The sequence below is a fragment of the Ursus americanus genome, chromosome 13 (assembly GCF_024610735.1).
Source record: "Ursus americanus isolate L20-20 chromosome 13, mUrsAme1.1.p, whole genome shotgun sequence".
Taxonomy (NCBI): Eukaryota; Metazoa; Chordata; class Mammalia; order Carnivora; family Ursidae; genus Ursus; species Ursus americanus.
Genome location: NC_142139.1, coordinates 72,062,686 through 72,083,675, shown reverse-complemented (window position 1 = coordinate 72,083,675; position 20,990 = coordinate 72,062,686). Strand labels below are relative to the sequence as shown.

At 50.3% G+C, this 20,990-nt stretch overlaps 1 protein-coding gene across 4 annotated transcripts in view; it reads right to left on the bottom strand.

Annotated features, from left to right (window-relative positions):
• Positions 1 to 10,924: 10,924 nt before the first annotated feature.
• Positions 10,925 to 20,990, bottom strand: part of LZTS1 (leucine zipper tumor suppressor 1) — a 52,365-nt gene continuing 42,299 nt past the window's right edge. For 2 of the 4 annotated variants that reach the window (XM_045793854.2, XM_045793855.2), the window contains exon 4: positions 10,925 to 19,223. In XM_045793854.2, the coding sequence (XP_045649810.1) occupies positions 18,552 to 19,223 (672 nt within the window). In that variant the 3' untranslated portion in view covers positions 10,925 to 18,551. The remainder of the gene's footprint in view (positions 19,224 to 20,990) is intronic. The other 2 variants (XR_006778944.2, XR_006778946.2) reach the window with 2 other exon arrangements.

Here is a 20,990-nt window from a genome sequence, read left to right as displayed (position 1 = left end):
CACTGCTATGAACATTCATGTGCAAGTTTTCATGTAAACATATATTTCATTTCTCTTGGGTATATACCAAGAAGTAGCATTGCATCGCTGAGTCATGTGGTAACTATGTTTAATCTTTCGAGGAACTATCAAACTTTTCCAAAGCAACCGCATCATTTTACATTCCCACCAGCCATGTGTGAGGGTGGGATTTTTTTAATGCCAAAGAATTCAGTTTGCTTGAGAAGCGAGTAACTTCTAGAACTTGGAATTTACTATGCTTTTAAAGATGTATTTAATGCCCTTTCTAGAAAAATTAGACTTTTACTTACTATGAGATCAAGTGTTAAATGCAGTCCAAACTAAAGAGACATAAATGCTTTATCCTGCCTTTTTACGTGGTTGCCTAGGAAGCTGCACTTACCAAGCATTCAGACAGTTTAATGACTATATAGCACTTTATCATAAATAGACCGTATTTCCTCTATTGTTTAACACTCAGGATAGTTCTAGCTTTCACTTATGCTGTGATGGATTTGTTGGCATATAAATAATTGTATTCTGAGACACTTAAGAGATTTCCAAAAGTATAGGAAAAAGAATACAAACACGACTAAAACTCTTGACTTGAATTGCACACTGCGTTTAAAAAATATTTATGACAACTTATGGTCCCACCATCAGTGTATGAGTATTCATTTCATTATGCCCTCACCATCACCAGGTATTTTTTCTTGCTAAACAGAATCAAAAACAAAACCTTAATTTTATTAAGAAAATATTCCACTAAAGTAACATATATAGAAAATTATATAAATCATTAATGTATACAGCTTGATGCATTTTCACAAAGTGAACACACCTATATAACCAGACACAACTCAATAGACTGGAAATTTCTAGCACCTCAAGTTACCAGCATGCTCCCTTCCAGTGACACAACCATTCCCCACTCCCTCCCCAGGGAAACCACTATCCTAACTTCTGATACCATGGAGTGGGAGAAGCTTTGCTAATTTAATGCATTAAAATATATATATACTATAGTAGTTAAAGTAAATTAAGTTACCACAAAATTCCCAAACTTTTTAGCCATTTGTGTTTCTTTTGGAAATCTAGGGCCTATACTTTGCAAAAATACATTTATTTCAAGGTCACCAGTTATGGGGGGAACCAAGGAGCCCACATGATTTCTAAATCCCAGGATTTCAGATTTGACCTGGGCCAGTGTGCCTTGCTTCTTGTGCCATGTGTCCCTTTTGGGGCTTTCTTATTATCTTGCTTAGGTGATGAGGGCTTTTTCCTGCCCCTCACATATCATCAGACCAATCTCCAGAGAATGCCACTCCAGGATTCTAATCCAGCAATGGACTTTTCACACAATAAATGGAACATTTTACCCAAGATAAGACCACTGCTAAGCTCTACACCTGATCAACTTTTCTATAAGCGGTGAACTTCTTTCTCGAACAGGATAGAATAAGTATCTTAGGAAGCCATTGCTCTTTCCCCCACAGACCTGGGCAGAAGCCTGGAATGGGAGAACTCCTATTTTTCCATGTTTGGAAACACAGGATACTTTTTTCAGAAGATTCTCCAGCCCTGCCTTGTGTGCTCTGTTTCCTGGTCTTCCTCATACACTGAAACCCAAGAATTAACATACTAGAAATGCTGTCACCACAAATTCAGGAGATTAGAACACTTACTTCTCTGCTGCCATGTAAAGAGAAGGAATAAGGAATATAGGGTTTTCCTCAGAAACTCTTGGAAGATCCAAGTGTATTGCTGTTTGCAGCACAATCTCCCAACCCCACTGCAACCCACCATATCATAATGTTCTTTACAACTATCCCAAGACAGGCCAGAATAACATTATTCCCTTTTATCCAAGAAGCAGGGAAGTCAAATAATTACTTGGATTTGCTGGTAGAACAGAGACTGGCACTCAGGGATCCTGAAATCTAGTTGCGTGCCCGTCTGTTATTCTGCATGTTTGCCGTGGTTAGGAGCCCTCAAACTCTGGCAGTCTAGTATGGATAATCATGGGCCCAAGAGTTGATCTGTGTTCTACCACCAAATTATGATAATTTAGGCAAGTTATTTACCATCTCTGACCCTGTTTATCATATAAATGGGGACAACACCTACTCTAAACTGTTAGATTAAGTGAAAACACCACCAAATACCTAGCAGAATAACTTGGTTTAGATCCCTAGTTTGCCTCTTTCTTATTGATTGAAATATTGTTTAATCTCTGGCCCTTCATTTCTATGTCTACAATAATATGACTTTTATTTAAAAAAAAAAGAAAAACATTTTATTGATGATCAACTGATTCACAGTTATGGAGAGATTTAATGCCCACACCTCAATGAATAAATCAGTTTATTTTAGCTTTCTCAACTATAAGCCAATCTGAGCAGGAGTCATCCCTATAATCATCAGGTGGTAATAGAAATCAAAAGTAAATGCAAACCATTTTATAATGCATGATCTCAAAACAAGGTAGAAATATTAAGACTTCATGTTTCTTTAAAGAGTTTGTGATCTTAAGCCTTAAGTGTTCAGAGGAAGCTAACACGTCTCTTGTATGGCTGGTGAGATACTTTCCATTTTATTAATGTCAGCACTGAAGCTAGATGTTAGGTAACTTGCCCAAGGTCACATAGGTAGTACAAAATTGACCTGGGTTTAACCCACAGTTTGTTCTCCAAAGACAATGTCTTTTAGGATAAGAAGGTCATGAACAGGACCTTAAGTCTTATTAGAGTAATGAGACCCATAACCATAACGTCAGTCATACGAGTTTCTCAGTGGGCTACCAGGATTGTATTCCTAAACAACACTGAGGGAAGAAGAGGTAAGGACTGGCAACTTTTGCCGAAGAGCAAAACAAAATACCAGATAGTGACTCTGTACCGCCTTCTCTCCCCACCAGATCAGCAGAGAGACCTCAAGAAAGCTGCCATGGGGGTGGCAGCATGGGACTTGGGAGATCCGACTATCCCACTGATCAAGAAGACCTCTCATCTCTGCTATGTGATACCCACCAAGGACCAGGTCTCAGAGCACAGAGGTGGCAGTGACTAGGGAGCCCTCACAGCTTCAGGGCAAGACAGGATCCTGTGGCTTCTGAGGGGCCTAGAAAGGTACAGGAGCAGATCTGAGCTCCAGAAAGACTGCACTGTAGGCTCCAGAGAGTTTCAGTGGCACAGCCCTGTCCCCTCCAAGAGAGGGTGCCCTGCCCCAAGAAGTTCTCAGAAGGCAGCCTTGGCAGAGCCCCAGGTAGCAGCTGGACATGCCTGGGAGAGGGAGCCCGCATCCCAGCTCTGGCTAGATCCTTAGACCACAAGCCCCAGCCACCACTGCTCATGGTTTGATCATCAAAGACGTCAAATTTTGGGTGGGCCCTGCATTTCAGGTCATGCCTGGTTCGTCCTCAGGGTGGAAGCTGTTAGGGGACCATGCCCTGTTCACCTCAGCCAAGACAAATCTGTACTGTGGCCCTGAAAGAGGCAAAGTGACCCTGCCAAGTAGTAAAGTGACCAGGGCAGAGAAGGGACAGACGAAGAGGGTGGAAGGGGGAAGAAGGAAGGAAGCAATCATGTCTCCCGCATGTCTGAGCACCAAGGATGTCCTGAGAGCTAGACTGCCTGACGTTTTTCTGACCTCCCTCAGCCCACCTTCCAGGGGTGGTGCTGGGACTTTAAACTTTCCTGAGGCCCCCTGCATCCTAGTGAGGAAAGAGCCTGTTAACTATTGATGGGTGCTGTATTATATATACGTTCTCATGCCTACCCCCATGACCCTGCAGTAAGCACTGACTCCTATTTTACAGCTGAGTAAACTAAGGCTTGCATTAGCTGTCTAGAGCACAGCCCCACAGAAGCTGCGTACCAGCGACAAATCACATTTGTGCTGATTCCCAACCCCCCCCCCGCCCCCCGCTCTTGGACCAGAACCCTGTCTAATCTTGGGTGCTGGCTTTGGCTTCAGGGTTTGAAGTGGAGCCAGATGGTGTCGCTGGAGTGCCCCTTCTGCCGAAGGGGCTTCAGTGCCTCCTTATCACCAAGTTCACTCACTGATTCTTACCCAAACCATCAAATGTCCTGTCCTCTTCTTGTAAACTCGCTGAGATGCCCCCTTCCCCCCAAGGCTGCCTGGAAGTAAGCTGCCTGTGAAACAAAGAGTCACTGTGCGGTCCTCCCTCCCCCTCCCCTTCCGCATCACCACAGCCCCTGTGGGGACAGCAGGTATCTAAGCAAATGGCGAAGCAGGACCGCAGCTGCCGCCCAGCACATTAAACACTGTTTTCTTAATTCCCTCTCCCACTAAGTGGTGATTACCCGGACTGCCTGGGGGCTGATCCTTCTAGCCACCTGACTTCAGCCCGAGGGGCGCCGGGGAGCGCCGAGCAGCTGGCGGGGCGCACTTCCGGCAGGGGAGGACCCCGGCGGCAGATGCTGGGCACTGATTATTCCGGGTGGGGGGTGGGCTGCATAGAGGGGCCGGCATTTGCACTTCAAAGGGGGACAGGCCCCAGTTCTCCACTCTTTGGACCTGGATCTATTCTGGGGAAAATCAAGCTGCTTTGAGTGAGTTACCCACTGGGCTCCACCCCTTTCCTAACTGGAGGGCAGTTTTAAATGCCCCTCCTGTCCCCGAATTAAGGCGCACTAGCTAGACACTCCCAGGGCCCTCCTCTGTCCTGCGGCTCTACTTGGATGGGGTTTGTTTCAGTCTCCGCTGGGCAAGGGGGATTCGGGGGACTAGCCCGCACTCTGTATTGGTGCCCTTTGATATCAGTCCTCCCAACAAACCCTTGCTATGGGTTGGCTTGTGTCCCCCAAAGAGATATATTGTCATCCTAACCCCCAGTACCTTAGAATGTGACCTTATTTCGAAATAGGGTCATTGAAGATGTAATCAGTTAAGGTGAGGTCACCTCTAATCCAATCCCATATGACTGGTGTCCTTAAAGAAGAGGAGAGAGACACTGAGAATGCCCTGTGCCGACACAGAGGGACAGGGAGAAGATCAGGGAATATGCCAACAGAGGTGTGGTGCCGCCTCATGCTAAGAAACACCTGGGGCCAGCAGAAGCTGGAAGGAAAGGAAGGATCCTCCCTGAAGGGTTCAGAGGGAGCAAGGCCTTCCTACCACCTTGATTTCAGACTTCTAGCCTCCAAAACTGATGAGAATAAATGTCCATTCTTTTAGGACAGCCAGTTTGTGATGCTCATTAGGCAGCCCTAGAACAGAAATAGACACCTGAAAGGTAGGTGGCATTATCCTTATTTAGCTAAAGAGGAAACAAGCTCCAGAGCTACCCTGACATCCCCGACTTTCACAGGGGCAGGAAGCTGAAGTTGTGGGGCCTCTGCTGTTCACACACTACCCTTCCTGGCATAGTTTCACAAGGACCTCCCTATAAGCCCAGAGCAGTCCGCTGTGGAGGAGATGAGCCCTGGTGCCACTCCCTGCCACCCCCCAACGTGATTAAGCCCCATGGGAGTCAGGTGCAGTAACAGCACTGCCCACCTGGGTGTGAGGGTCTTTGCAGGCTGTAAATGCCATCTACTGTAAGACCCCTCAATCCCACCCCACCCGTGGTGACCTAATGGGTCAGAGTGAAGGCTGCTGGGATCCAAGAGGGAGGTTACATCCCCACCCACAGCCTGCCCCCCCACCCCAGTCACCAAGGAGCAGCCCTTACCAAAATATCCTGTCAGAAATGTTGGCCATCAACATTCCAGGGAATGCAAGCCAGTTTGGATAAGCTCAGGAGATACAGATTGGAGCACAGTGAGGGGGAAAGACAACCAAGGGGGAGCCAGGAGAAAGTGTTGTTCCAAAGGCCATGTGGGTGACCTCTGCAGTGTCCTAGTCATTCAGGGGGTGCCTGTAAAATGGGGATAGCATACATCACAGTACAGGGTTGCCGTGGCTTCTGCGGGGCATGGACCTGAAGCCATGTAGCTAACATGCTTTTCCACAGGGTCTGCAGTTTCTGGGCTCCCTCCTCTCTGTGCCTCTGAGAGAAAGGAGGGACAGTTACTGTGCCTGCCCTTTCTGGGACACAAAGTAGAGGATCTCTCCCCAGCCAGGTCCTGCCCCAGCCTTCTTTCCAGGATGCTGAAGCAGTCTTCATGATTTCTACTCACCTCATTAGGTATTGAATGAAGAGCCCTCAGCCGTCCCCAGCCCAGTCTCCCCACTGTCACAGCCGTTTGTCTCCAGGCCTTTTCCCTGTCCTCTGTGTAGAGCACAATAGTCTGGAAGGGCCTACTTCCTCTGTCGTTTACTGTCTGGGATAGCTTTACTAGGCAGCCCGAGGGTAAGTGACTTGCCATGTACCCTTCAGATCACCAGGACCGTGTGGGTATGGGAAGCCCTTGGAGTGAAGGGATTTGCTCAAGGTCATCTGGGGAACTGGCAATGGAGATCCTTGGGAAGTCTGACTCCCCATCCATAGCCCTTTGCCAAGTACTGAACACTCACTGTGGCTGAGGAGCTGCTGGGCCAGCTTCTGGGGCCACTGCTCAGAGGTTAACTAACTGAAGTGGCAGGCTGACTCTTGGGCAACCCACAGAACAGCACAACAACGCACAACACAGCACAGGGCCCCTCAGCCCTCCTTCCCTTGCCAGCTCTAACTCTGGTTGGACTAGCTGTCCTGTATGCACCTAAAGTTCCACCGTTGGAGAGTTGCTGGAGACATCCAAGGATCCTTAAAAGTGTGTGTCAACCAGGCACACTGGAAATATTCAACAAATGTTCCTTCTCTCCTCTGTAATCTGTCCAAGTTCATAAACAAGTTTGGTTCTTGGCAGTAAACATCACCGAGCGTCTATACAATTGCATTTTGGAAGCAGGAAGGGGGGAGCTGTGAATGTAGCCCGTACTTCGGCTTCGCCCAGGACTCTTGGTTTGGTCTTGGTGCCATCCATGAGGGCTTGGAAGGTGGCTAGAGCCAGGATGGAGATCCTCCCATCCATAATGCTTTGGTTTGTGGTGCAGTGTTGGGGTGGAGGGTAATTATAAGGATGCAGAGAGAGGGGGAGAAGAGAGAGTAGGGAACATGGTGTAGGCCATGGTGGGTGGCCCAGATTCCCCCCTCTAGGAAGAGACTCATTCTCTCACGTGCTAGCAGGGCAGTGGCTGCAACTCTCAGCTGAGTCCCTCTCAGATTTGCCCTTGGCTCCAGAGAGCTTCCTACCCCATAGCCACACCTGTTCCCAGGGTCCCCCGTGATAGCTAGGATGGAGGGACAGGTGAGAGGATTGTATAAAGGCCCGGGCCTCTCAGCCTACCTTGTGTGAGGATCTGCTAAGCCTTCTATTGTGACTGCCTCAAGGTGAAGCCCTCCCTCAAGCTCTAATTTTCAACATCAACTTAAAAAACATCCAGAAACTGGAGAAAAGGAGCACTGTCTTTTTTTATTGGTTTACTCTGTGTGCGCACACACGCATGTGCACGTGCAGAAGAAAAGTAACTGATCTGTCTTCCTAGGCTTTTTCCTTTTCTGATACAGCTGTGCTGTTTGGGAATCGGTAGAAAAATACCCTACCAAACCCAGATTTTTTTTTTAAGATTTATTTATTTATTTGAGAGAGAGTGTGTGAGCAGGTGGAGGGGCAGAGGGAGAAGCAGAGGATCCTCAAGCAGACTCCATGCTGAGCTTGGAGCCTGACATGGGGCTCATTCCCAGGATCGTGAGACCATGACCTGATCTGAAATCAAGAGTTGGCCACTTAACCAACTGAGCCACCTCAATGCACCCAAACTAAGATATTTTAAAGGTGGCAGTATGGAATTGAACTTGAGAATGTTTCCTTTTCTTGGGCTCAGGAAGCAGGAGCAGGGAGGTGGTAATGAGATTGGGGAAACAACACTTTGGGGTGGGGGTTTTACTTTGGTTTTCCTATAGTGTATCTTTCTGTGATGCCAGCTCTTGTTTGGAGCTGGCCGGTTGGCATCACCATGGCCCCTCCCACTTTCTAAATACAGTTTTTGAGGCTAAGCCAAATGAGAGCCAGAGCCAGAAATTCCCTGGAAAGCATTTGCTTCCACAGGGGCAGGGCCAGGAAAGCTGGTGCAGGACGCTGGTGGGACTGGAGGGTGTGTCAGCCCCTTCCTCATTTCTTCTCTCCTGGAGTGGGCAGGGTTCCCTTGGGCTCTCTGTCTGTATATGAAGGACTTGGGTGGATTGTCCTGCGGTTCCTCTCAGGCTGACCTTCCAGCCTGGTGGTGACCAAAGCTGGGGCCAGAGCAGGCCAAGCTCTAAGCTGCTCACGTTGGCATTTTCAGGGGCTGGAGGATAGGTAGCTCTAGCGAGCTTGGGCCACCCTTATGGACAGTGGGGGAAAAAAGCAAGATGACCTTGAACCAACTGACATTTGTCTACTAACCCCTGCTCCCTTGCTGCAGCCACTTCCCCTCCACCCCCAGCCTGGAGCCCAGCTTTCTGCTGTAACCACATTTTTCTCCAGTTTGGAAATGCCTCAGAAACCCATTCACTTACTCAGGGTCACCTCTCCTGGGATATTCTTGCTTTTGAAAGCTCAGCCCAAAGTCGTGCATTTCTAACAGTGGAATTTCAGGACTCTGATGGAAAGGGCCTGCACTGAGGGGAGTGTAGGACAGTGAGGAACAGGAGCTCAGAATATAACCTTTTTTTTTTTTTTTAAGATTTTATTTATTCATTTGACAGAGAGAGAGACAGCCAGCGAGAGAGGGAACACAAGCAGGGGGAGTGGGAGAGGAAGAAGCAGGTTCCCAGCAGAGGAGCCCAATATGGGGCTCGATCCCAGAATGCTGGGATCATGCCCTGAGCCGAAGGCAGACGCTTAAAGACTGAGCCACCCAGGCGCCCCTCAGAATATAACCTTCTATGACTAGTTGGGGACAGCTGGATGCAAGGGCTAGAATAGAGGTGGAAGGAAGAAGCAGCCTAGTATCAGAGTGAGAACTCGTGGCCACAGTTAAGCCACACACACTGGGGGCCAGAGCTCCATCTTATGTACAATGCAGGGTTGTCATGAGTGATAAATGCAGATACCAGCTTGAGAAGCCATCCAGCCCCAAGCCCAGTATATATTAACTTCCCTTTCCCATGGCATGGGCAGTGGCCCCTTGCCCTCATCCCCTAGCCTGCTCTATTGTGCCCCTGTCTTTTTGCCAGGAAGAGCTCATCAAGCAAGGGAAACTTGGACCTTGAACCCTCAGGCTAGGTGTGTACTGCCTGGCTTTGGCCCCCCGCAGCCCTAGAGGGTGCCAGCAGGTAATGGGTCGTGGCAGGCAAATTGTCCTCTTACTTTTGGTGTAAGGAATTTAATTTGTCTTACCTGTCACTGATTACAAATGCAATCTTGTAAGCCTACTTACAGCTCAGTTAGCCATAACTGAGGCAGTGGGGGATGGTGGACCCTGAAGGGAGAACACAGTGGGGACTCTGCTTGTGTGCATATGTGTGCGCTGGGGCTGGCACTGTGTGGCAGGGCTGATGGGGGTCTGACAGGAAAGGCTGCACTTAGGGGGGTGTGAATTGGATTCTAACTGGCTCCCTTTGGGCATGGTGTTGTGGTCAGTGTCACAGGTTGGCTCCAGCCTGGACCTGCTCCACCACACTGCCTAGCAAATCCCTCTTTGCTCCTTTCTTCTCCCAGCTGTGTGCCCTCCCTCTCTCCCAGGGGTTTTGCCCCACAAGTCAGCCTTCTGGAGATGAGAGCTGGAGAGAAAAGCTTGGGCGGGGCGGGGGGGGGGGGGAGTTGACTGGAATAGTCAGCTGTTCCCCAAGGGGTGGGGTTTTGCTGAGGCTGCTGGAGTCTCGGGCACCAGTGTAGTTCAGCACAGCTGGAAGCAGTGACATTGTATTAACAAATAATGGTAACAATAAATTATGATAGTGGTAATAAAAATAATAGCAATATTTCAGCTACCTTTCAATGGGGACTATGTCATTTAATTGTCAAAAAAAAAAATCCTCTGAAGCACAGGGAGGTTAAGTAACTTATCCAATGTCATGAGCTAGCAGTGGTGGAGTCTGGACATGAACTCAGCTCTGATTGTGCAGATTGAGTGCTTGACCCTTTGCCACACTGCGTTCCATTGAGGTGTCTCTGGCCAGGTCTCAGGGTGAACACAGGGCTGGGCAGCAGAACAGGTTTTTCTCATAAAGATTGTAACTGACAAGAGGAATGTCTTGGCATTTATTGAACTTATATTGATGGTAGATGTGATGTTTCAGGAGAGTGCTTTAGGTTTGCCAAGGTAGGTTTTGGAACCATAAAGTGGAGACACTCGAGGCCAGGTAATGGTATTTAACTTTATTTGGAGGTCGGGGGGAACCCCTGAAGGTTTCAAACAAGGGAGAGACATGATAGGAGAAGCACTGGGTCAGGGGGTGGTGATAAACCTGAATCTTGTATGTCCACAGATTTAATGGACCAGAGTGGGGGCAAAGAAACCAGTGGGCTTATTAGATTGTCAAGGTGACTAGCTCTATCATTCACTAGCTGTGTGACCTCAAAGATGTCTTCTCTCCTCTCTGGGTCTCTCTTCTCTCATCTATAAAAGTGAGGTGGTTGTAATCAGAAGATGTCTAAGAGGTCTTGGGCACTCTGGGAGTCTTTTGGTGACCTCAGCTGGCCAGTAGATGCAGGAAGAAATGAGGACTGGAGGGAAGGCCTCTAAGGAGATTCTACAGGACCTAGGATCTGATTAGATAGAGAGGATGATGGAAAGGCAGTGGGTTATGGAAGGCTCCAAACTGCAAGGAGAGATTGGTAAAAGAGAGATATACTGGGGGAACACTCTGGATTATACAGTAGGCTGAATAAACTTCTGCTTGGGGCCCCAGCAAAGCAGACCTCTACCACCAAAACAGAAATTAGAAATTGTGTGTATGGATACAATAATTGAAGCGGAACAATTCGCAAGCATGTTACATGGAAAGATGCTATTTCAACTTTATTTAACTTTATGTTAACTTTAGCATCCATATAAGGTTTGTGTTATTTCACAAAATTTTGTTTTTAATTTTCATGTGTGGAAGGACGATGTTCGACGCTGAATTCAAGCTTTTCAGTGTTCATTGGAAGTGATGGGGGGAACGGTTTCTGAGGGAGAGGAGCTGAGGTTATAGGCTACTCAGGGCTGCTGTAGGAGAGGTACAGGGCAGCAAGAGAGAAACGGAGGAGGCAGCAGCACTGCCAGCTCCCTGGGAAGAAGGTGTCTGCTGGGGCCCCCAGGGAGGGTGAGATTTCCAAGAGAAGGAACGCGGGGTGGAATGGGAGGTCCAAGTTAGGAAGGGATGATGACTGGCACAGTCTACCAAAATCTTGAAATAAGAGGACATTTTGGTTCTGCAACCTTCCTTCCCTGCACCAATTTCCCCCATGCCACACTTCCACATAGCACCACCTGTGCCCAGCTGTTTCTTTCCTTCATGGCACTTATCTGATTGAATTGAAAATCATCTGATTTATTTACTTCCAGAGTGAAAGTTTCATTAGGAGAAAGGCCCTTCACTGCTTTTGTTCCCCTCTGTATTTCTGGTATCTAGAACAGGGCTTGGCATAAAATAAAAGCTCGATAAATATTTGTTGAGTGAATACATGTATGTATACAAGAGTGAAGGAAATGGTGATATTTCAGGCCTTCTGATGGCTGGGTTGGAGAGAAAGTTGGAGGCCGCTTGACCTTCTTCATGTAACTCAGAAAGCACCTTCTGTGGAGGCCATTTGGGGACGGTGGCCACTCAGCCTCCCACCTCACAGACACAAGTGTGCACACTCTGTTCATGGCTTACGAGAACCCGGGGACTGCTCCCAGCGCTGGCCACACTGAGGCTCAGCTGCTTATTCTCCGGAGAGGAGGAGCCCCCCTCTCCCGTTTTTTCTTTCTCTCCCACTTACATTTCCCTTTTATTCTTTTTTTTTTTCTAAAATAGTAAGTAGGTTTGGGGGCTTAAGAAAGGCTGGTGTCCTCAACAGCACTCCAGGGGAAGATGGGCAGGGAGAAGGCTTTGCTCCCTGCTTTGCTGCCCTTCCTGCCACTCAAGCGGTCTTTTCCACGGCTCCGTTCCTTTCCAGGAGTCCTGCCTTTCTATTACTCCTAGCCCAATAGACAGACTCTTGTTGAAGTGGAAGTGAGGGGCTGCCAGAGAGTGGTTATCTATTTCTATGCCACATAAGAAATCACCTTGAATTTAGTGGCTTAAAAACACTGCCATTTAATGTGCTCATGGTACCTGAGGTCAGGATTCTGGAAGGGCAGAGTGGGGGAAGCAAATCCCTGTTCCATGGGGTCTGATGGATCAGCTGGAGCCTAGCTGGGACAACAGGATCCCTCCTGCTCCGTGAGGTCTCTCCAGTAGACGAGAAGGGTTTTTTACATGGTGGCTCAGGGCCCCCAGGAATATAAAATTGGAAGCTTCCAAGTTGAGGCTGCCTACTAAGCTTAGGCTGTAACTTCTGGAGCATCACTTCCACTGACTTCAATTGGTTAAAGTAAGCCCCAGGGCCTGCCAGAACGAAAGGGAAGGGGCCACATAGCGGTGTGATTAGTGGGAGGCATATTTCAGTGGGTGCCACCAGTGCAGTGGCCTACCCACCATGAGCCAGGTTTAGGACAAAGAACTAGAAGGGATACTCCAGGGCTGATATGACCCATGTGTCTGAGTGCTGGAGCTTGGAATTAGACAGGTGCAGGCTCCCATCCTGGCTTGGTCACTTCTCAGTTGCTTGACCTTCCTTGAGCTTGGAGGTGCACCACACCCTGGCCTCCTGCCTCTCCCACCTCCAGTGCTGCTCCTGTCACCTGTGTAGACAGGCAGGGAGCTCTAGGCTGCTGTGAATGCCTGTCCTGGAATGTGCTTCCTGTCCTTCCCTTTCTGCTCACTCCTCTTCTGTCCCATACTTGCCCCCCTTCCCAGACCCTTTCCTGCCTGCCACCTTCCCACCTCAAAGGCATTGCCATTTATCCCTCATGTGCTCCGTTTCCTTTTTACACGTTCCTTCTGTCTCCTGCCACGTGAGTAGAAGCCCTTTGAGTGTAGGATTTGAGCCCAGAGCAGTTGGGAATGCTTGTCGAGGTGAACGAGGCAGGTTGGCATAGAGAAGGCTGGACAGATGGCCCTGAGGTAGTGGCAACAATAGCCACTCTGGTCTCCTGCCAAAGAGGCTGGATTCAGTAGGCCAGGGAATTGGCTGGTGAGGTGAGCAGCTAGACAGTGAGGGAGGGGAGGCCTAAGGTTCGGCTGGGGGAGGGGCTCTCTTTTAGAGAGGACCCTGTATGTTACAGACATATGTCCCTTCATCTCCTTTTCTCCTTCCTCAGGTCCTTTCACAGATAAAACCGCAGGGTTGGAGAATGGTACAGACTGCCTGGAAGTCTACCTCACGCCAAGGCCATGCCTCCCCAGCCAGCAGTGCCTTCGTCAAGGCTGTCCGCGCCTCCTTCGCCAAGGCCATGCCTCCCCAGCCAGCAGTGCCTTCGTCAAGGCTGTCCGCACCTCCTTCGCCAAGGCCATGCCTCCCCAGCCAGCAGTGCCTTCGTCAAGGCTGTCCGCACCTCCTTCGCCAAGGCCCATGCCTCCCCAGCCAGCAGTGCCTTCGTCAAGGCTGTCCGCACCTCCTTCGCCAAGGCCCATGCCTCCCCAGCCAGCAGTGCCTTCGTCAAGGCTGTCCGCGCCTCCTTCGCCAAGGCCATGCCTCCCCAGCCAGCAGTGCCTTCGTCAAGGCTGTCCGCACCTCCTTCGCCAAGGCCATGCCTCCCCAGCCAGCAGTGCCTTCGTCAAGGCTGTCCGCGCCTCCTTCGCCAAGGCCATGCCTCCCCAGCCAGCAGTGCCTTCGTCAAGGCTGTCCGCGCCTCCTTCGCCAAGGCCCATGCCTCCCCAGCCAGCAGTGCCTTCGTCAAGGCTGTCCGCACCTCCTTCGCCAAGGCCATGCCTCCCCAGCCAGCAGTGCCTTCGTCAAGGCTGTCCGCACCTCCTTCGCCAAGGCCATGCCTCCCCAGCCAGCAGTGCCTTCGTCAAGGCTGTCCGCGCCTCCTTCGCCAAGGCCCATGCCTCCCCAGCCAGCAGTGCCTTCGTCAAGGCTGTCCGCGCCTCCTTCGCCAAGGCCCATGCCTCCCCAGCCAGCAGTGCCTTCGTCAAGGCTGTCCGCGCCTCCTTCGCCAAGGCCATGCCTCCCCAGCCAGCAGTGCCTTCGTCAAGGCTGTCCGCGCCTCCTTCGCCAAGGCCATGCCTCCCCAGCCAGCAGTGCCTTCGTCAAGGCTGTCCGCGCCTCCTTCGCCAAGGCCATGCCTCCCCAGCCAGCAGTGCCTTCGTCAAGGCTGTCCGCGCCTCCTTCGCCAAGGCCCATGCCTCCCCAGCCAGCAGTGCCTTCGTCAAGGCTGTCCGCACCTCCTTCGCCAAGGCCCATGCCTCCCCAGCCAGCAGTGCCTTCGTCAAGGCTGTCCGCGCCTCCTTCGCCAAGGCCCATGCCTCCCCAGCCAGCAGTGCCTTCGTCAAGGCTGTCCGCGCCTCCTTCGCCAAGGCCCATGCCTCCCCAGCCAGCAGTGCCTTCGTCAAGGCTGTCCGCGCCTCCTTCGCCAAGGCCCATGCCTCCCCAGCCAGCAGTGCCTTCGTCAAGGCTGTCCGCGCCTCCTTCGCCAAGGCCCATGCCTCCCCAGCCAGCAGTGCCTTCGTCAAGGCTGTCCGCACCTCCTTCACTGGCAGGGAGAGACATCAGCTCCGCTGTTCCAGATGGAGGCACCCCAAGGAGCTGCTACGGCACAGCCTGGACAAGCAGGGTAGCTTGAGTCGACAAAAGCGGCTCTGGAGGGCATGAGAAATAGCATTCTTTATTCATAAATAGAAACATAAAATTATCAGAAATAGTTTACAGGCCAAAAAGGGGCATCAAAAATAAAATGAAGCTGTCAAAAGCAAATCAAACCAAAAAAAAAAAAAAAAAACAAGAAACAACCCAGAGAAAAATAACTATGTACATATTCTTTCAAATGCCAGTCTCTCCAAAGCCAGCCTTGGCTGGGGGCTCCAGCTGTGCATGCAGACTCAGCACAAGACCGACCACACAAGAAGCACCCACTGCACAGGGTGCATGGTCTCCTGCCATGACAGCTTTGGCTTAGAAGAACTCAGGCCCCATAGGGAAAGCCCTCTCCCAAAGCTGCTGCTCCATCAGCAAGAGACGGCCCAGGCTGGGCCGGGACAAGAACAGGGCAGGGAGCAGAGGGTCAGCAAGTGTTTCTCAGGGGAGAGCTAACCCTCCCCAGTCCATATAGAGCTCAGTGCCTATGGGGCCAGAGTGCACCCAACTTGAGTTACCCAAATGCAGCCAGAAGACAGACCCCCAGGGGGAGCCCTGAGAGACTCTGGTCATTGCAAGGCCTGGAGACAGAGTCCTCTTCTTGGTGAGGTGGTACTGGCTGCTGCTCTCTCTTTGCAGGCAGCCAGAGCATTTTCAGGCCAGGCATCCTTTGGAAGAGCAGAGCAGGTCGATCTGACTGAAAGAGCAAGCATGCCGGCAGAAGTATTCAGAACGAATGGCAGCAAGTGCATGCTGGCTGGCCCTGGGCCAGGCCGTCTGCTCTGAAGCCCCTATCATCTGACTTCACAGTCCCTGCTCAGACTCTGTTGTTCAGAGCCTCCTTCCGAAGAGGCTGGGTTTGGCATGGCCCAGGAACAGTAAGGATGTTTTTCCATAGGGAAGGGAAGAAAAACCACATGGCGGTAAGGTCACTATGTTACAGGACACTGGGGCACTCTGGTGCACTGTGGGCCACCCTGGGGCCTTCGGTAGGTGGCCGACGGCGGGGGGGGGGGCACCCATGGGTTGACCTTAGGCAGGGATGCAGAGTGCTTGGTATGGTCACACCATGGTGGAGCTCAGACCTTGCCCCTGAGTGTCCTCCCCTGGGCTTAGCACCCATCTCTTCTCAGCAAGGTCTGGAGGGCAGAGCACAGGGCTTTTGGCTGCTCTTTGCGGGTGGGGAGTAGTGGGGTATCTCCAGCCTGGGGAGGGAACAGCAGCCCCTTTATCTCATGGCAGTCTCACTGGGAAAAAGAACTCAAACAAGGCACAGGCTGGTGGAAATAGAGGGAGTGAGGGCTGTGTGTAGGAGTGCTGACAATATGGACTCCAACTTCGGTCCTTCATCTTGCTCGTGTTTGCTTGATGACCTCTCTTGGGGCTGTGTTCTGGGCCCCTTGGAGGTTAACATACATACTGTAGAAATGCCTTCCAAGGCTGGGATTGGGGGAGGCTTGTTTTGGCCTCCCGTGAATCTGTTGAAGAGAACACAGTCTTTCCTCTTCCAGAGGCACAGGTGGTGCCACAGATCTAATTAGAGGTTAGCTGTCAATTAGGTGCATGCAAACCCTTTGATCTCAGTATAATGCCCTTCTGTGTGTCCCCTGCTTTATCAAAACTATGAACTAAGGTCCAGACTTTGTGGAGAATAACTGCATGTAGCACGTGGATCATCGTCCACCCGATTCTCCCTGAATAAAACTCTGTAAACTGTATGGAGTCACCTGTTTTGTTTTCTGCTCTCAAAGTGCCTTCTCAGTTGAGATATTTTACCACCCCTCTCCCACCGTCTAATAGCGTGGCTTAGGGAATGGGACAGTTTTGACTTGAGGGTCTGCACTGTGTCCAGTGGAGGGTACTGCCCTCCAGGCAGGAAGGGGGCTTTTAGCCTATCCATTTCAGGTTTAAATCTGGCCTATGACTAAGACCAGTGGCTTGAAATTCCAGAAAAGCTCCTGTCACAGGTGCAGCCTAACCCCAGGGACCAGAAGGCAGAGCTAACTGCAGGGAAGATGGCCCTGCTCTCAGCCTGACTCAGGGAAAGAATGTGGTGGTCTGAAGGCGGAGGCGGGAGGTGGGGGGGTGTCACAAGAAGCAGCTCCCACTCTGGGTCCTGTAAGGACAGTGGTCAGGGAGGCAGAACCAGGGGGTTTGGTTTCAGACTTGCTAAATACCCAGACTCCTCCTACCTCAGTGAACCCCTCTCAGCAAGCAGGCACGAAGCTCAGGAATCCAGCAAGGCTTGGCTGTCCTAAGAAAGAACAACAGCTGTAGCTTGAGTCAAAAATAGAACATGGAACAGTTCTGGCTGCCTGCTAGATCTGGCTTGCTTCTGAAAAGACAAGAAAGAAAAAAGAAAGAAGACCAAAAAAAAAAATTTTTTTTTTCTCTGAACCAAGCAACTCAGAAACTTCACCATTCTTTCCTCCCCCAGCTCTGCACATCTTCAAAAGAGAAACTCCAGCCTCCCCCAGGCACTGGTTCAGCCCCCAGCAAACTGAAGCTCCCTGGATTCTTTACAACTGGGGGCTCCTGTGGGGCCCAGGTAGAGGGAGGCTAGCCAGTGGCCCTGGGGCTGTTCATAAAGCTGTATTTGTGTCTCTTCTCCCTGGCTGGGGCTCTGGCCCACCAAACTCTGGGGATTGTTCCTGACCTGTAAGGAGTCTTGTCTGAATTTAGCACTGGAAATGCAAAGGGGAAAGGGTGTGCCATTAAACTGAGCCACAGGCAAAGGAGGGAAATGTCAGATCATTTGTGCACCATTTTAGTTGTAAATAGGTTATTCTGGATCCTGCAAAGGCTGGATTCTTGAGGAGAAAATAAGTTCAGAGTCGCCACTGGCCAATTTAAACCAGGTGGGGAAACCCCTACCTCTAGCCCCATGAAGAAAGATCCGGAGGCTCCCCCAGGGACATTTGGAAAGCCGTACCCTCTCTGTGTCACAGTGCCTTCAATCTCCCCTCCCCAGGGCCTCAGTGTCTATGGCTTTAAGAAGAGTGGTCACTGAGGTCAAAGGCTACCAGAAGTCCAAAGGCTGCTTACCTCCGTTAGCAGGGTCTGGCCATTACTACATGGCTTCTTCCTCTGACCCTCTCTAGGCTTTGCTGAGTCTAGACATTCCAGGGTTGCCCCAGATTTCCCCTCCTTTTTGTGGCATTCTAGGGTTGGGACAGCTCTGATGTTGCTAAGCCAGGTTCTCCATACCAAAATCCAACCCCTACAACTCTGAGGCCAGAGAAAAACAGCTCAGGTTATGACCGGGTTAAGTTCCAAGGCTTATGATCACAGATGGCTTCTTTCTACTCTCAAGGCATCCCAATGTGTCCAGGGGCAAAAAAGTGGTTCTGGGAAGAGGCAGAAGGGAGCTTCTATCCTGGGGTGGCCATCAGCCAATACAGCAGTTACCACCATCCCTGGGAGAGGGTCTAAGTATTTTTTAACAAAAGGCAAGGTTTAGAGCCCACTTAACCAAATGATGGAGATCCCTGAACCCATCTCTTAGGAAATCTAGAGGTCTGGTGGGCTGCAGGGATGGTAAATGCTGGAATGTGGGCAAGGATTGGAAAGGTTATGTAGCAGTCCTTCTTCTCCTCTCCCCTCCCCTGGAGAATCCCAGGTCTGTGCCTTGGGGAGGCCTCTCACAGAGGCCTGAGTTACTGAGCAGGAGAGTGAGGAGAGGAGCCCTCCTTGACAGGCTCTGTACCCCTGTTTCCCAGTGCCAGATCCCTGGGTCTCCCTCTCCCAGGAGGCCCCTCAGATCTCAGTGGCTATGATGTCCTCATAGGGGATGTCGTCTCCTTCAAGGTCAATTTCAAAGGGCTCTCCTGCACCGTCCCCATGGGCCAGTTGCTGCAGAGCCTTCTCCAGGCGCTGGTTCCGCTGGTACATGGCTAAGTAGCTCTGCTGTAACTGCTTCTGGTACTGGATCACCTTCTCTTTCTCCTCCTTCCACACCAGCCGCTCATGCTGGAAGCCTGACGACATCTGGTCATGGCCCTGCCGCTCCTCCTTCAGCTCTGCACGCAGCCGCTCCAACTCCCGCTGCAGGGCAGGGACGTCCTCAGAGAAGGTAGTCCCTGGCCCAGGCCCCAGTCCTGGCCCCAGGCACACAGCATCCCGCTGCAAGACAGCCTGGGCCCGCAGCTCCAGCAGCTCCTGCTCCAGCAGGTTCACCTTCTCTCGGAGAAGCTCAGACTCATTTTTCTTGCGCTGTAGCTCATTCTCACAGACCTCCAGCTCTAGGCCTTTGGTGCGCAGAGCGCTCTCCAAATCCTGAGTCTTCAGCTCCATGCCCTCCAGTTTGCCCCGTGTGTCCTTCAGCTGTGCCTTCAGACTGAGGATCTCACTAGCCTTGGCATTGATCTCTGTCTGCGACTCCTTCAGCTGCTGCTTCAGCAGAGAGATTTCACCTGACTTCTGGCACACCTGCCAAGGGTTGGATGGGGGAGAAGAGGAAGTGCTAAGATGAAAGAGGTCCTTATCTGCGGCAAGTAACATCTTAACCTTCTAAAAAATTAGGCTAGTCTTGACACAGTGTCTCAAGAGCATGATGGTCTGGGTGACCCATGAAGGTTGAGACCCTCTCGGAACTTCCCTTCATTCTGGAGCCTCACTTGGTCTGTCCACATGCCTGCCTCAATCCCAAATCAGAGTCTAAATCTCAATCTGTACCCAAACCCACGGCTACGTGTAAATCAGTGACCACTACTGGTCACTCCATCTGGTAGCTCCATCATCCACGCTTAACATCAATGGTACTGATTTCCATGTTGGCCAAACTTCTATCATTCATGCTTGTGCCCACATCCTATGACCTCACCCTTGTGCATACGCAGGTCCCCTCCCTCCCTACTGGGATAAACTGCTGCACTCCAATGACTAGCAACATTCCTGGATTAGAGCATCAAATTCAGATCTGCCGAATGGAGATTTACTGTGTTTTCTCCCCTTTCCCACCCCTCTACCCTTTCTATTCTTATTTCTTTTCAAAAGTTGGCTAAGAGAAGCAGATAAAACCAAAGGCACTGATTCAGATCCACGGGTCTCCAGGGTCTTGGCCATTTGGGGTCATAGGTGGCTCAAAAGAAGATCAAGACCAGTTTGGCCGGCCGTGTCACAAGAGTGATTTTTCCCCTGCTGGCCTGTGGGAAAGCTGGACAGAATGAAGGTCAGGGCCTGGGCCTCTGTAGAATGGGTTCTCGGATCAAGACCAGAAGCCACCTTAATTTCTCCTCACTTCAGTCACAGTAGTAACCCCCAACCCCTTGTTCTCATGAACCACTTATGAAGCAATGCAGAGCTCCACCCACAACACTTGTGTGGGACTGAGAATGCCTTCCTAAAACCAAGCCTGTATGTGTTTGGTGGAGGGAGCAACACAGAGTCACGGTTGAGGCATGGGCTTGCCTTTGAATCCTGGCTGGATCATATATTTCATGATTGGCTGATCCTGGCGATATACGACGTTAGTGTTGTGGCACTATGGAGCAGTGATTAAAAATGTGAACTCTGGAGCCATAGTGTTAAGGTCAAATCCTGGCTCTGATACCTATTATGTGGTGACCTTGGGCAAGTCATTTAACTAGCTATTTGCTACTATAACCTCTCTGTGCCTCAGTTTCCTTAACTAAATTAAGGATTAATAAGATAATAGAGTTATTATAAAGATTAAATGGGAGAACCTAGGGCTTAGTACTTAATAAACATTTGATAAATTATTATTCTAAATATGTTTATAGTATATTTATGTGTTATTATAAATATTTATTTTATTTATTGTTTTGCCCTATAGCCTGACTGGACAATCTGGGATTGAGGTCACAGCAATGCCCAGCTTAGCTGGGGGTTGGGCAAATAAGGAAGGATGCCTAGTGCCAGAACTAGCTTATATCTGTGAGATGCCCCAAAGTGTCTCTGAGCCCTGGCTGAAAAACAATGGTTAGGGTGGAGTCTGCTGTGCCAACATCATGGGAAAGAGGAAAAGCACTACTCCCAGAGCCAGCATCCTTTCCTTTTTGGGAGACCTGGCAAACACAAGTGACTTTCCCTTCTCACCTGTCCAGTCCCCCCATTCATCTCTGCCATAGAAAGGATCCCTTTCCTCTACTCCTGATAACGCTTGTCATTCTAATTTCTAGAGTAGGTACAGAAAGCTCCAGTGCATACAGGTAGCTCTGCTACCAAGGACGTTTC